General features: G+C 46.5%; 1 protein-coding gene across 5 annotated transcripts in view; it reads left to right on the top strand.

Moving 5' to 3' along the window:
* The window catches only part of znf385c (zinc finger protein 385C), a 389,249-nt gene extending 373,970 nt beyond the window's left edge, over positions 1 to 15,279 (top strand). For 3 of the 5 annotated variants that reach the window (XM_078424387.1, XM_078424385.1, XM_078424389.1), the window contains 5 exons: positions 359 to 518; positions 6,744 to 7,076; positions 9,848 to 10,038; positions 14,017 to 14,106; positions 14,760 to 15,279. In XM_078424387.1, coding sequence (XP_078280513.1) covers positions 359 to 518; positions 6,744 to 7,076; positions 9,848 to 10,038; positions 14,017 to 14,106; positions 14,760 to 14,972 — 987 coding nt within the window. In that variant the 3' untranslated portion in view covers positions 14,973 to 15,279. The remainder of the gene's footprint in view (positions 1 to 358; positions 519 to 6,743; positions 7,077 to 9,847; positions 10,039 to 14,016; positions 14,107 to 14,759) is intronic. The other 2 variants (XM_078424386.1, XM_078424388.1) reach the window with 2 other exon arrangements.
* Positions 15,280 to 15,747: the final 468 nt, after the last annotated feature.

Here is a 15,747-nt window from a genome sequence, read left to right as displayed (position 1 = left end):
GGAAAGGTCATGACATCCACATTATGTCTTCTATAAGAGGCTGTCCGGTAAAAAAAACCAGAAGCTTTCCCTTGGTTCATTCTACGGAGAGAATTTGAATGGGAATGAAATGCTGCAAATCTGTTGGTAACATTTGTGTCACAGCTGCAGATAAGGGGACGTTCTCACAAGAGTGCATTGAATTTTATCTGATCTGGGTTCTTCCTTCAGCGTTTAAGAGCAACGCGGAGATTTACCTAATCGTGTTTATGACCTTGGAGTCGTGCCATTGTTTTGTGGGTTTTTTTGCTCGTCTTCGCGCACAGATTGCGTGGCGAGGAATGTTAATCTTAACTGAGTGGCTCGTTACTCTTTGCAGAACCAGGCCGAGGCTCACTACAAGGGTCACAAACACGCCCGGAAGCTCAAAGCGCTGGAGGCGCTGAAAAACAAGCAGAAAGCCGCGGCGGCCAAGGAGGACAATGTGACGCAGTCCCTTCACAACCTTGACGACACTGCCAGCGAGCCGGAGAAAACAGGTTAAGCTCCCCCGCTTTCCTAGATAAGGCTGACTTTCAGTGCCTCGTCACTGTCGTCTCTGACCTGAACGGTGACTGGGTTGTGAGTTGCAGCAGAGTTGTGTGAAAAATGCAACTTTGGGAAATGTAACTGTGAGTGCTCGCCAGCATTTTGGAGGAGAGTTGTGTGTTGAGGGAGTACAGAGAAGGTTCACCAGATTGATTCCTGGGATGGCAGGACTTTCATATGAAGAAAGACTGGATAGACTCGGCTTGTACTCGCTGGAATTTAGAAGATTGAGGGGGGATCTTATAGAAACCTACAAAATTCTTAAGGGGTTGGACAGGCTAGATGCAGCAAGATTGTTCCCGATGTTGGGGAAGTCCAGAACAAGGGGTCACAGTTTAAGGATAAGGGGGAGGTCTTTTAGGACCGAGATGAGAACGTTTTTTTTCACACAGAGAGTGGTGAATCTGTGGAAGGTAGTTGGGGCCAGTTCATTGGCTATATTTAAGAGGGAGTTAGATGTGGCCCTTGTGGCTAAAGGGATCAGGGGGTATGGAGAGAAGGCAGGTACGGGATACTGAGTCGGATGATCAGCCATGATCATATTGAATGGTGGTGCAGGCTCGAAGGGCCGAATGGCCTACTCCTGCACCTATTTTCTATGTTTCTATGTTTCTGCTGCTGTTATCCAGCGGGCCGATTTCTCAAAGAATTGCAATAAGATTCAGTTTGAGTTGAGTTTAGTGTAATGAAGTTGAGATGGTGTAAACTTCAAATATTTGCACTCCAGACAAAGACGGACTTGCATCTCTTCAATATCTTTCACAGCCTTGGGGCATTTCAACATGCTTCACAGCTGGTAAACTATATTTGAGAAATGTAGTTATCGTCGCAGTGTATGAAAAAAGAAAGACAATCTGCTCACAGACATGTTTCCTTATGACGTAGAAAGTTGAGTCAATTTATTAAGTTTATTATCATATGCACAAGTGCGGTGTGGTACAGGTACAATGTAAATCTTGCTTTTGTTAGTGGGAAGGGTTGTGGCAGTGATGAGCCATCCTAAGACCACCACTCTCTGCAGCCGAAGACAGACACAAAATGCTAGGATAATAGACAATAGGTGCAGGAGGAGGCCATTCTGCCCTTCGAGCCAGCACCGCCATTCAATGTGATCATGGCTGATCATTCTCACTCAGTACCCCGTTCCTGCCTTCTCCCCATACCCCCTGACTCCGCTATCCTTAAGAGCTCTATCTAGCTCTCTCTTGAATGCATTCAGAGAATTGGCCTCCACTGCCTTCTGAGGCAGAGAATTCCACAGATTCACAACTCTCTGACTGAAAAAGTTTTTCCTCATCTCAGTTCTAAATGGCCTACCCCTTATTCTTAAACTGTGGCCCCTGGTTCTGGACTCCCCCAACATTGGGAACATGTTTCCTGCCTCTAACGTGTCCAAGCCCTTAATAATCCTATACGTTTCGATAAGATCCCCTCTCATCCTTCTAAATTCCAGTGTACACAAGCCTAGTCGCTCCAGTCTTTCAACATATGACAGTCCCGGCGGGACGGGCAGTAACTCTGTTGGGCAGATTATTGGGCAGCTTACAACCCAGTGGTACAAATATTGATTTCTCTAACTTCCAGTAACCCCTGCACTCCCTCTCTCTCCATCCCTCCCCCACCCAAGTCGCACCAGGTTCCCGTTCTCGCCTAGCAAAGGCCTGTTTCCTTTACCATCGTTACTTTTTGGCATATCTTTCATTCGTTTGTTCTATATCTCTCTGCATCACTGTCTCTCTCTCTCTCTCTCTCTCTCTCTCGTTTCCTTTTCCCCTGACTCGTCTGAAGATGGGTCCCGACCCGAAACGTCACCCATTCCTTCCCTCCGGGGATGCTGCCTGTCCCGCTGAGTTACTCCAGCGCTTTGTGTGTATCTTCGGTTCAAACCAGCATCTGCAGTTCCTTCCCACACAAACTATTTATCTTTCTTTCTCAAATCTAGCGAAGGATCCCAGGTAAAATCTGACGCGCAGGGGCACTGAACGGGTAATATCCCAGTGAGTTATCAGGAGGGAACTGGGAACTTCACAGCTGAAGAAAGCCACCATGCCCAAATTCAATTTCTGTCAGCTTTAGATAAAATAAATTGAAGCAGAACTTGGATTTATGGCGCATTGTGATTATTATTTTAAGAAAGAATTTCTGTGACTCTTGTGATTGAAATTTTGATCCTGATAGTTATACTTGGAGAGACGATGATGTGATGCTCCAAACGGCTGCAGGCTCATGAAAGGCCTCTGTTTATTGGCTGCATCGTGTTCAGTTGCAGTAATATATTTTCCCCCCTGTCTATCTTTATTCGTTCTGAATCAAGAATAAATAGAAAACTGCTGACAGAAATAGTGCCTGGTATCAGTGCCAGAGTAATACTGTGTGTAACAAAGTGATGGATCATAAAAAAACATAAATAAATCCTGAGTAAAGCAAAATAACCAGAGATAAGCCAAGATGTCAGGGGCGGAATTAAAGAAAAAATGAATTGATACAGAATGAAACCAAATATTGATCCAGCAAGCCTGACACTACGGTGAGGTTTGAAGAGAAGACCCAAGGTACACTTCTCATTTGTAATGTTCCCTCTGGTGGCCCGATCTCATGTCAAGACTGGTGTGAACATTGACCTTGGTTAACACGAGTGTCGGTAAACATTGCATTGTGGTGACAACTGTCCAGGGCTATAACGAGTGGCTCTTCCAATGATGAGCCCGTTGAGTCCCGAGTGGATTCGTGTGATGTTTGGGGCAGGAATTGCTGAAGATATTGCTTAGCGAAAATGAAGTGCAGATTTCATTGCATCTCCAAACCTGGTCTGTGCAGCCTTGGAGAGGAATTTGACTAAGATATTCTCACAAAAAAAAAACCCCTGTGTTTGCAGCCTATTGTGCTGCTGGAAGCAAGAACTTCATAGTTCCATTGTCGGTACATATGGCAATGAAACGACTTATCGCCACCCCTACCCAACAAACTTAACAAGGAACTGCAACAAATTCTTAAATGCTTCAAATTGCATTTGGACCATCATCTGCCCTGTGCCGTTTTTTTCCTGTCTAATTCCCTTTGTCTGACACAGATAAGTTCATAAGTCACATGAGCAATAGTAGGCCATTCGGCCCATTGTGCCTACCCCACCATTCAATCCTGGCTGATCTATATTTCTCACTCAACACCCATTCTCTTGCCATTGACACCCTTACTAATCTAGAATCTGTCAATCTCCACCTTAAAAATACCTGACGACTTGACCTCCACAGCTGTCCATGGCAATGAATTCCACAGATTCACCACCCTCTGACTATAAAAAATCCCTGCTCCCTGCTCCTTTCTAAAGGTGCGTCCTTTTATTTGGAGGCTGTGGCCCTCTGGTCCAAGACTCTCCCACTAGTGGGAACATTCTCTCCGCATCCCACTCTATCCAGGCCTTTCACTATTCGGTGAGTTTCGACGAGGTCCCCCCTCATCTGTTCTGATGGTCTCTTCTCTCGAACATTCTCCACATCTCCCTATTAATGGAACTCGGCAACTGATTGGGTAGGAACTCTGACACTCCAACGACGTACAGGTTTGTAGGTCAATTGCCTTCGGTATAAAATGGTAAACTGTCCCTAGTGTGCACTATAATAGTGCTAGTGCACTGGGTGATTGCTGGTTGACGAGGACTCGGAGTGCCAAAGGACCTGTTTCCGCCCTGTATCTCTAAAGTCTAACGTTTTAAAGAGCGCGTTTGGTGATGCAGTTTTTAATTATCAAAACAAATTACTTTATTCAAGAAATAAATATATACAAAACATGTTCCTTCCAAACCAAAACTCCATCCGACGTTCTCAGAGGCAGGGCAGTGGAGGGAGGGCACTAGGATCCAGCCTGATTGTCATGCCAGGGCGATCGCTGTACCACTTACAGCTCCTGCCAAGGCCCATAATGGGGCGAATGTTTAAAACTCCTCTCCATTTGCTTAGGAACAGACTTTGTATTGTTCAGTGCCTGCCAAATCTACTTGAAAACCCTGAAGTACTAAGTAGCCTATTTGATGTGTTTAGTCATTTAAAACGCCATCAAACTCCACGGAATCTACATTCTGATGCGGGGTGTGCTTTGCAAATGGTTGGGAAAGGCAGTAGTTTTAACCTCGGAATGCTTATTTCCTGAACTGCCGCGCAGCCAGCTGTAAGCTGGTCTCTTTGAGATGGAACACGACAATTACACCTCCGGATGTAAGATATTTAATAATTCTATTGACATCAAAATACATGAGATCAGTGGCACATAATTGTACAGAGGATTTATCTGCATGCAATGACGTATAACAGCGCGCCTGGTATCAAATTGAACTTTCAGTTCGCAAGCAATTGAAAATGAAGTTTACATCTCGTGTCAGAAATACAAAATAACAAGTTGACAGTTTTTACACCACTTAGGTATTCTAGTAGATTTTCAATCCTCCATCAAACAGTGAAGACTATCACCTACAAAATGCAGCGTGATTCTGGTTAAGTGTTTTTCACTCGATTTTTTTTCCTTTCATGTTTTATTTCTCTGCAAGTGCATTCAGGTATTTTCAATAAGCGAAAACAAGTATCAAGTCACTGGATTTAAAATCAGAGACACAGGGGTGTGCAGACGCAGCAAGAATATTATGTGTAAGATGGAACTGCAGATGCTGGTTTACACCGAAGATAGGCACAAAGTTCTGGAGTAGTTCAGCGGGTCAGGCAGCATCTCTGGAGAGAAGGAACAGGGGCCGTTTCGGGTCGAAACCCTTCGTCAGACCAAGAATCATCAGATCAAGAATATTACTTGTTTATTTCAAATAGAATTTGTTTAACGCTCCTGACCAAAAGGAAGTTTACACCCCGTGGTCATTGGAGAATGCTGGGAGATCAGCGGTATGAGCCGTCCGAAGGCGAGATTAGGCTCTGTGGCTCCTTCGGCACGGTCCCCGCCTCAGAAGGCCGAGCGGACGGGCGGACCGGACTTTGGGAATGGCGCCAAAACATGGCAGCGCCTGCAAGTGTAAATATGCAAAAAGGAATTCCGCTGCGCAGTTCTGAAGGACCTTCAGACATAGTCAGACATGGCAGCACAGTGGCGCAGCAGTAGAGCGGCAGAGACCGGGCATCAATCATGACTATGGGTGCTGTCCGTACAGAGTTTGTGCGTTCTCACTGTGACCCCGTGGGTTTTCTCTGTGTGCTCTGGTTTCCTCCCACATCCCAAAGACGTGCAGGCTTGTAGGTTGATTGGATTCTGTAGATTAACTCTGGTGTGTATGAGAGAACGAGTGTGCCGGGTCGCTGGTTAGCGCAGACTCGGTGGGCCGTAGGCCCTGTTTCCATGCTGTATCACTAAACTAAACTAAGCCAAACTAAAAATCACCTCCTCCCAAAGCTACTTCTTTAGACTTTGGACTTGAGAGATACAGCATGGAAGCAGGAGTATTGGCCCACCGACCAGCGATCACCTGGTACACGAGTACTATCCTGCACACTAGGCACAATTTACAAATTTACCAGAACCAATTAACCGACAAACCTGTACGACTTTGGAGTGTGGGGGGAAATCGGAGCACCCAGTACACACAGCACCCGTAGTCAGGATTGAACCTGGGTCTCTGGCGCTGTAAGGCTGCAACTCTACCACTGCACCACCGTGCTGCCCTCAGCTCCAAGGTAAACAGACCCTCTGTATCTATCCCTTAGGAATCTGAAACTGACTTAAGCTAAGCCAATTTGTGTTAATCTACTGAATAATTTAAAATAATTCAGTTAAAATGTAATTGAATGGACACTCTCTGACAGAACAATTTATAGAAGTTATAGGCGCAGTGGTAGAGTTGCTGCCTTACAGTGCTTGCAGCGCCGGAGACCCGGGTTTGATCCTGACTACGGGTGCTGTCTGTATGGAGTTTGTACGTTCTCCCCGTGACCGTTTGGGTTTTCTCCGGGATCTTCGGTTTCCTCCCACATTCCAAAGACGTACAGGTTTGTAGGTTAATTGGCTGGGTGCATATGTAAATTGTCCCTGGTGAGTGTAGAGTAGTGTTAGTGTGCAGGAATCTCTGGTCGGTGCGGACTCGGTGGGCCGAAGTGCCTGCTTCCGCGTTGTATCTCTAAACGAAACTAAACTAAAGAAAGATATCGGGTGATATATTTTGTCAACCTATTGTGTTTGGTTTGTAGAAGATTTAACTCCAGCACCCAGCGTGGAGAAAGCTGAAGACGACTCTACCTCACTGGTCCACGTTTCCAAAATGTTTGTGGTGGAGACTGCTGGGAACAAGACCTCAGCCACGTTCCCCTGCCCAGAGGCGACCAACGGCAGCTCGGAGAACGGCGTGGACACGTCCCCGCTGGCGCACGCCGCGGCGGAGACGGTCAGGAGCGAGGGCACGAACAGTGTGAGCTCCGTCCCCGAGAGTGAGAAGGAGGGGGAGAAGGTGAAGCAGCAGCTGTACTGTGCATCTTGCAAAGTGACCGTGAACTCCACGTCACAACTCGAGGCACATAACAATGGTGAGTGGCCCCGGCCTGCCTGCCTGGCCTTGGGCAGCCATGTTGGATCAAATAGTATATAGACACAAAATGCTGGAGTAACTCAGCGGGACATCAGTAACTCAGCATCTCTGGAGAGAAGGAATGGGTGACGTTTCGGGTCGAGACCCTTCTTCAGACTTGGATGAAATATAGGTCAAGTCAAGTCAATTTTATTTTTTATAGCACATTTAAACACAACCCACGTTGACCAAAGTGCAGGTACTAAAAAAGAACATACAATAGCTCACAAACCTAACCACTTAAACAGCTTACAGCGATCCCTCAGAGGGCCTCAAACGCTAGGGAATAGAAGTAGGTTTTGAGCCTGGACTTAAAGGAGTCGATGGAGGGGGCAGTTCTGATGGGGAGAGGGATGGTGTTCCACAGTCTAGGAGCTGCAACCGCAAAAGCACGGTCACCCCTGAGCTTAAGCCTAGACCACGGGACAGTCAGTAGCCCCAAGTCGGCCGACCTGAGGGACCTGGAGTTTGAGTGGTGCGTTAGAAGATTTTTGATTTATATATTTTGATATAAGGCCATTGCTTACCTTAATTACCTTAATTACCTTAAGCGCAGTCTTCAACTCCCATCTCTCAAACCCTCTGCCTTCCTCTGATAGGGTGCGGCGCGGTGGCGCAGCGGTAGAGTTGCTGCCTTGCAGCGCTTACAGCGCCAGAGACCCGGGTTCGATCCCGACAACGGGTGCCGTCTATACAGAGTTTGTACGTTCTCCCCGTGACCGCGTGGGTTTTCTCTGAGATCTTCAGTTTCATCCCACACTCCAAAGACGTACAGTTTTTAAGTTAATTGGCTTGGTATGAATGTAAATTGCCCCTAGTGTGTGTTGGATAGTGTTAATGTGCGGTGGTAGCTGGTCGGTGCAGACTCGATGGGCCGAAGGGCCTGTTTCTGCGCTGTATATCTAAATTAAACTAAACGAGACAGTCCTGTGATGGCCCTGAGCAAATTCCATTCCTTTTACGCTTTGTATTTGAACACCCCCCCTCACTTTCTCAAAATGTGGGAAGAGAAATATATATCACCACCTTTCATCCTCTCTGTGAAGTCTCAAAAGCACTTAATACCATGGAAGTACTTTGAAGTGTTACTGTTGTAACATAGGAAACAAAGCAACAGGCTGGGGCTGTGACATGGACCAGGCAAACCTTCTCATTGACGTCTACCTTCCAGAGTCAGGGAGTTTTACAGCGTGGAAACAGTCCCGACTTGCGCCATTGGTGGAGCGGGAGCACGTGGCCACTGGCTGGGTGAGGTCACGTGGGGCGCGGGGCGGTGACGTCACTCTATGTCCATACTTTGGGAGTGAGGAAGTTGGCAACCCTACTAATAAGGGACAAGGTTGGTCCCGAACGGGACAAACCAATTAAGCCCAAAATACGGGATGTCCCGGCGAAGACGGGACAGTTGGCAACCCTAGAGATACCAGAACCAGGGGTCACAGTTTAAGAATAAGGGGTAGGCCATTTTGGACTGAGATGAGGAAAAACTTGTTCAGCCAGTGTTGTGAATCTGTGGTATTCTCTGCCACAAAAGACAGTGGAGGCCAATTCACTTTATGTATAACAAGACGTATAACATTAGCTCTTAGGGCTAATGGACTCAAGGGATATAGGGGGAAAGCAGGAACAGAGTACTGATTCTGGATGATCCGGAAACAGGCCTTTTCGGCCCACCAAGTCCGCGCCGCCCAGCGATCCCCGCACATTAACACTATCCTATCCTACACACACTAGGGACAATTTTTACATTTACCCAGTCAATTAACCTACATACCTGTACGTCTTTGGAGTGTGGGAGGAAACCGAAGATCTCGGAGAAAACCCACGCAGGTCACGGGGAGAACGTACAAACTCCTTACAGTACAGCACCTGTAGTCAGGATCGAACCCGAGTCTCCGGCGCTGCATTCGCTGTAAAGCAGCAACTCTACCGCTGCGCCACCATGCACCATTCAAAGATATTTTCAGATATTAAGGGAATCGAGGAATTGAGATCAATACTGAGGCAGACGTTCAGAGGAGAGGCAAAGAGCAAAACAAAAAGCTGACTCTTGCTTCTATACCCTATGTTCTGTGGCAGCTGAGTGCAAAACCCTGAGGCATCAAGTCTGTCAGACAAATCCAAAGAAAATTGTGTCTCGAGGGTACCCCAGTCAAGCCTAGAACTCGGTCGCTTGTGGGATGGGCTTGGGGAATTATAGCAAGATGTCCTTCACTGATCGCCAATGGGCATTCAGGGACCCGACCAAAAAAAAAAATCATCTATCCATGTCCTCCACAGATGCTGACTGACCCGTTGAGTTACTCCAGCACTTTGTGTCTGTTCCGTTTAAATACCTTACGTAATATGAAACGGTTGACAAATCCTGTTAGTAATCCTAGTCCAGGCGTTATGTACAAACAAAAACTGCAGATGCTGGTTTATACCAAAGGTGGACACAAAGTGCTGGAGTAACTCAGCGGGTCAGACAACGTAACAGGAGAAAAGGGATGGGGTGACGTTTAGGATTGGGACCATTCTTCTAAAGAATGGGTCCTAACCCAAAACGTCACTCATCCCTTTTCTCCAGAGATGCTGCCTTGACCCACTGAGTCACTCCGGCATTTTATGTTCTATCTCTAGCCCATGCGTTGTTTTGTGTTTGCTGATTTCGCTTCTCCACAAATATTGCCAAAACCTTGCCGACGAGATTGTCATTATGGATGACACATTATTTTGCTGGTTTTGCAGGGTCCAAGCATAAATCAGTGATACAAGGACAGAACAGTCACAACAGTCGGAGGAGCAGGCTGAGACTGTTCCCGCGGACATTGTACAAAACCAAGCGCATTGGGAACAAGGGCAGCATCGGCATCCAGAGCAAGGCTTTCCACTGCAACATCTGTGAAATCTACGTCAACTCTGAAACCCAACTCAAGCAGGTGAGTCTTTACACTTTTAACTAGAGATACAGTGTGGGAACAGGCCCCTTCGGCCCACCGAGTCCACGCCGACCGGTGATCGCCCCGTTCACTGGCACTATTGCCCCGACAGACAGTAGGGACAATTTACAATCTGCAGAAGCCAATTAACTGACAAACCTGTACGTCTTTGGGGTGTGGGGGGGGGGGGGGGGGGGGGGGAACTGGAGCACCCGGAGAAAAACCTCGCAAATCATGGGGAGAACGTGCAGACGCCGTGCAGATAGCACCGGTGGTCAGGATGGAACTCGGGTCTCCGGCGCTGTAAGGCAGCACCTCTACGGGAGGCAGCGAAAATCAGAACACCGGAGAAGCATTGACAGCGTGGGGATTTTTGCGATGTTACCGAAGACGGTGTAATCTCGACCTGACTCGGCATTGTCGTGGTCATTGTCGTCGGGTAAAAGAAAATGTTGGCAATCTGCTATGACTTTGACAGTCGCTGGCAGTCGCCAAACAAATCGCCTAAGTGGGACAGGCCCTTATTACTTCCGATTCTTTCAAGTCAAGTTGATAAGCATTGCAACCCACTGACTCTTCACCCCGGCTGCCTATTACTCCTCTGTGCCATCGTTCCTTTGCTCAGTGTCTCGAACCCAACTGCACACAGCTTCAATAACAGTACCGACTGTATATATATATATATATATATATATATATAAACATAGCACAAAAAGTAAGGAAATTTGTGTTTGGTAGATTATTTCTTTGTTGTAACAATGCTTCTTGGCAATAAATCTTATACCGTTGGAAAGCCTGTTTATTTCCCTTTTAAATGGTGCCACATTTGTAAGGAACATGCATTTGTGGGATGAGCAGCAGAGCTGAGTATATGGGTTGCGCCCATGAAAAATTTGCCAAATCTTCTCTGCCAATGCCAAACAGCTTATTCTGCTCTTGTTTTGAGCTTCTGGTACCCCCAGGTGCTGACAAGAATGGGATACCATCCCACAACAGTGTGTGACCAGGCTGGTGACCGGCATGAGGAGGAGGTGCCAGGCTGTTGTGGCTGTGTATGGTTCTTCCACACGCTACTGTGGCTCCTGTTTATTAAATGAATAAATTGTTAAATTGCCAATATGTCTTGTTTCTTCAGACCAATCATCCAATCCACCAAACAACACCGAACAAGAGTCAATGGCAGAATAAGCTGTTTGGCATTGGCAGAGAAGATTTGGCAAATTTTTCATGGGCGCATCCCATATACTCAGCTCTGCTGCTCATCCCACAAATGCATGTTCCTTACAAATGTGGCACCATTTAAAAGGGAAATAAACAGGCTTTCCAACGGTATAAGATTTATTGCCAAGAAGCATTGTTACAACAAAGAAATAATCTACCAAACACAAATTTCCTTACTTTTTGTGCTATGTTTAAATACACACACAAACCACAGTATAAGCAGGATGATACGTGGTGAGTACCATGACAGCTTATCCTCATGCTTCAGACATGATTTATAGAGGTTGACAAGCAAACTGGTCTAGCCAAGCATCTTCACCTGACAACCACTTTTCTGTTTTTTTCAAACCCTAAGATGGTCATTCACCCGCTCAGACTAAATACATCTGGTTTTCTAAAATACTTAGCCATGCCATCAGGCTCTGTATTCATTATGGGGATGAGGTGATTTGGTCGCACATTCGCACATTTGTCACACATTGTGACCTTGTGTCACAGAGGTACTTTGTTCTCATGTGTAGGAAGGAACTGCAGATGCTGGTTTAAACCGAAGACAGACACAAAATGCCACAGTAACTCAGCGGGACAGGCAGCACCTCTGGAGAGAAGGAATGGGTGACGTTTCAGTGTCTGAAGAAGGGTCTCGACCCGAAACGTCACCCGTTCCTTCTATCCAGAGATTCTGCCTGACCCGCTGAGTTACTCCAGCATTTTGTGACTTATCTTCGGTGTAAACCAGCATCTGCAGTTCCTTCCTACACATCCCAGGGAAGGTGATTCTTCCAACACACACGCAGGACAATTTTACCAAATGAATTAACCAACAAACCTGTAAATCTTTGGAGTGTGGGAGGAAATTGGAGCATCCAGAGAAATGTCATGCAGGTCACGAGGAGAACGTGCAAACTCTGTACAGGCAGCACCCGTAGTCAGGATTGAATATCGGTCTCTGGAGTTGTACGGCAGCAACTCTACCACTGCGCCACTGTTGAAGGATGAGGGGGGATCTTATTGAAACATATAAGATAATTAGGGGATTGGACACATTAGAGGCAGGAAACATGTTCCCAATGTTGGGGGAGTCCAGAACAAGGGGCCACAGTTTAAGAATAAGGGGTAGGCCATTTAGAACGGAGATGAGGAAGAACTTTTTCAGTCAGAGAGTGGTGAAGGTGTGGAATTCTCTGCCTCAGAAGGCAGTGGAGGCCAGTTCGTTGGATGCTTTCAAGAGAGAGCTGGATAGAGCTCTTAAGGATAGCGGAGTGAGGGGGTATGGGGAGAAGGCAGGAACGGGGTACTAATTGAGAGTGATCAGCCATGATCGCATTGAATGGCGGTGCTGGCTCGAAGGGCTGAATGGCCTACTCCTGCACCTATTGTCTATTGTCTATTGTCTATTGACCCGTTTCTGCTCAACCATAACTGAACAGACAAGAGTTCTGACAATGTACAGCCGAGATCAGGCCATTCACGAAGGCATTTGTAATGTATTGAAGGTCATCTGTTCTGGAAGGAGCTATGGAGAACCTGCATGGACAATTTCCACAATGACCCAAGTGGTCCCAAAAAGGTCCCAGGATTTCCAAGAACTTTAGATAGACATAGATAGACACAAAATGCTGGAGTAACTCAGCGGGTCAGGCAGCATCTCTGGAGAGAAGGAATGGGTGACGTTTTGGGTCGAGACCCTTCTTCAGACTCTGTGGAAGGGTCTTGACCCGAAACGTCACCCGCCGAGTTATTCCAGCATTTTGTGTCTACCTTCGATTTAAACCAGCATCTGCAGTTTTCTTTCCTTTAGATAGACATAAATAGATATTTTGATAATAAGAGAATTGTTGGATAAAGAGCTAGTGCGGGATAATGATAGAGAAGGGGAAAGAGCAGCCATGATCATATTGAATGAAGGGACAAGTAAGAAGGACTAATAATAAGTGGCTCACTCTTGCTCCTGCTTCATGTGTTCTTTGTAGTAGGATTTCTGGAAAGAAAATGAACATATTCTGCACTTTCAGCTCCACAAAGACAGAAGTGGTGAGGAGGGGTCTTCTGAATAAAATAGATTTTTTTTTTTTAAAGCAGTGATAATGGAAGTTCTGCATGAGAGAACTTGTGGGGAACAGGTGAAGAGATCCAAGCAGAGAGTTAAAGATTGTAAAGCCGCTCAGGAAATTGACTGCAGCAACCCCACCGACAGACACTGGTCAAACCACGCAAGATCTTAGGCTGAGAGCTGGTGGCAACTCTGCATGAGATTGCAGAAGGACGCGAGGTTGCACACAGCATCCAGCAAGCAGAACCATCACGTTTCTTATGGTGTCGGAAGGAACTGCAGACGCTGGTTTATGCCGAAGATAGACACAAACTGCTGGAGTAACTCAGCGGGACGGGCAAAATCTCTGGAGAAAAAGAATGGGTGATGTTTCAGGTCAGAACTGAAGAACTCCAGTCTGAAGAAGGATTCCGACCTGAAATATCACCCATCCTTTATCTCCAGAGATGCTGCCTGACCCGCTGAGTTACTCCAGCACATTCTGTCTATTTTTCTTACGGAGGCTTGTCAACTACTGTGTAAACGTAATGCGAACTCAATATGGGATCTGTTGAACAGGTTTTAAGATTTTGGAAAACCCAAATGTTGCCGGAAGTCAAAAGGCTGGCAATATAAACCAGGGCCCTCACTAAAATAACTGAATGAAGTGTTTCTGTCTTTCAAGCACTCTGTTTATCTTTAAATCTATTTGCCTTCCAATGCAGCACATGACCAGCAGAAGACATAAGGAGAGGCTCACAGGAAAGACGTCCAAGCCCAAGTACAGCCCTTATGCCAAGCTGCAACAGACTGTGGTGAGTAGCAGCCTCTTGGTCACTCACACCTCTGAAGGGCAGGGATGGCCACAAGGTTCACTGCCCTCTGCACTGCTGCTCCTTGAGAGGGGCCTTACAGAAGAATCACAGTATACGGCACGGTGGCGCAGCGGTAGAGTTGCTGCCTTACAGCGAATGCAGTGTCGTCGACTCAGGTTCGATCCTGACTACGGGTGCTGTCTGTACGGAGTTTGCACGTTCTCCCCGTGACCTGCGTTGGTTTTCTCTGAGATCTTCGGTTTCCTCCCACGCTCCACAGGCGTACAGGTTTGCAGGTTAATTGGCTTGGAAAATGTAAAAAATTGTCCCTGGTGGGTATAGGATAGTGTTAATGTGCGGGGATCGCTGGTCGGCGCGGACCTGGTGGGCTGAAAGTCAAGTCAATTTTATTTGTATAGCACATTTAAAAACAACCCACGTTGACCAAAGTGCTGTATATCAGTTCGGGTACTAAGAAACGAACATACAATGGCACACAAACATAACAGCACATACATAAACAGTTCTCAAACTAAACTAAACTAAATTTTGCTTTTAGATCATAGAGTGAAGAGCGACAATTGTAAGCAATAATTCTGATCCAGTGCTGTTGGAACGTCATCATCGTTTTTTTATGTCTTTTGTTTCCTCAGACAAAGATGGCTTTTCAGAAGCATCTCACGAAACCGATAGCAACCGGTTTCTTACCTAATCCTTTGACAGCAGCCGCTGTCTGCGCCATGCCAAATCTCAGTTTCCGACCGACCACACTCTTCCAGACACCGTTTCTCGGACCAGCCTTTTTCAGAGCGACTCCTGGCCCTCTGAGGGCAACACACACACCATTTCTTTTTGCACCGTATTGAGTTCAGGGTACAAAACAGTACAGACACTTCGGAAAATAAAAGGGAACTATGCAGTCATCAATGTGAACATTATAAGTTATGCATGGCAGAGTTCTGCCTCCGTGCTTTGACATCTAGAATCGGCAGTTTTACACTGCAAATTATATTTAGATGAACATCATATTAAGAGAATATGGTCTCGGTAACAAAAGACTATAACAGAGCTGATGTAGATGTGTGTAGAGTCCTGGTAGAACCGTGGGTTACCAGCCTTTTTTGCACAATATTTTTGTGAGTTCTTTAAAATGTCAGTCGTTAGCAAAGGTATTCTGTGCGAGGGCGGGGGGGGAGGGGGGAGGGGGGGTTTTATAGGAAGAAAAAAAAGAACGAAAAATCTGAAAAAAGAACTCTCTGAAAACAAAATGGTTGATGAAAAATCAGTGGCACCAGGCGGGCCGCAATCAAAGGGAAGAAGTATTTAATTCATAGAACGAACATGGCCCCTGGTTCAACCCCTCAGTTTGGGGCGATAGCATTGAGGACATGAAATCTCAGCCCCATTGCTGCTGGGAGTTCGTTCGTGACACAGATTTCAGGGGGTGGAGACACCGAGACGTCTAGTGGCTGGATGGCGACACCGAGATGTCTAGTGGCTGGATGGAGACAACGAGAAGTCTAGTGGCTGGATGGCGACACCGAGAAGTCTAGTGGTTGCAGCTGACTATTCTCTGCAGGACCTTCATCGATCACTTACGATCATCATCCCTCGTCCGGCGAGCTCCAGATTTACCAAGCC

This window comes from Rhinoraja longicauda, chromosome 29 (genome assembly GCF_053455715.1).
Source record: "Rhinoraja longicauda isolate Sanriku21f chromosome 29, sRhiLon1.1, whole genome shotgun sequence".
NCBI classification, from domain to species: Eukaryota; Metazoa; Chordata; class Chondrichthyes; order Rajiformes; family Arhynchobatidae; genus Rhinoraja; species Rhinoraja longicauda.
The sequence above is the reverse complement of the archived record's forward strand: the minus strand, read 5'-3'. Positions and strand labels throughout refer to the sequence as shown.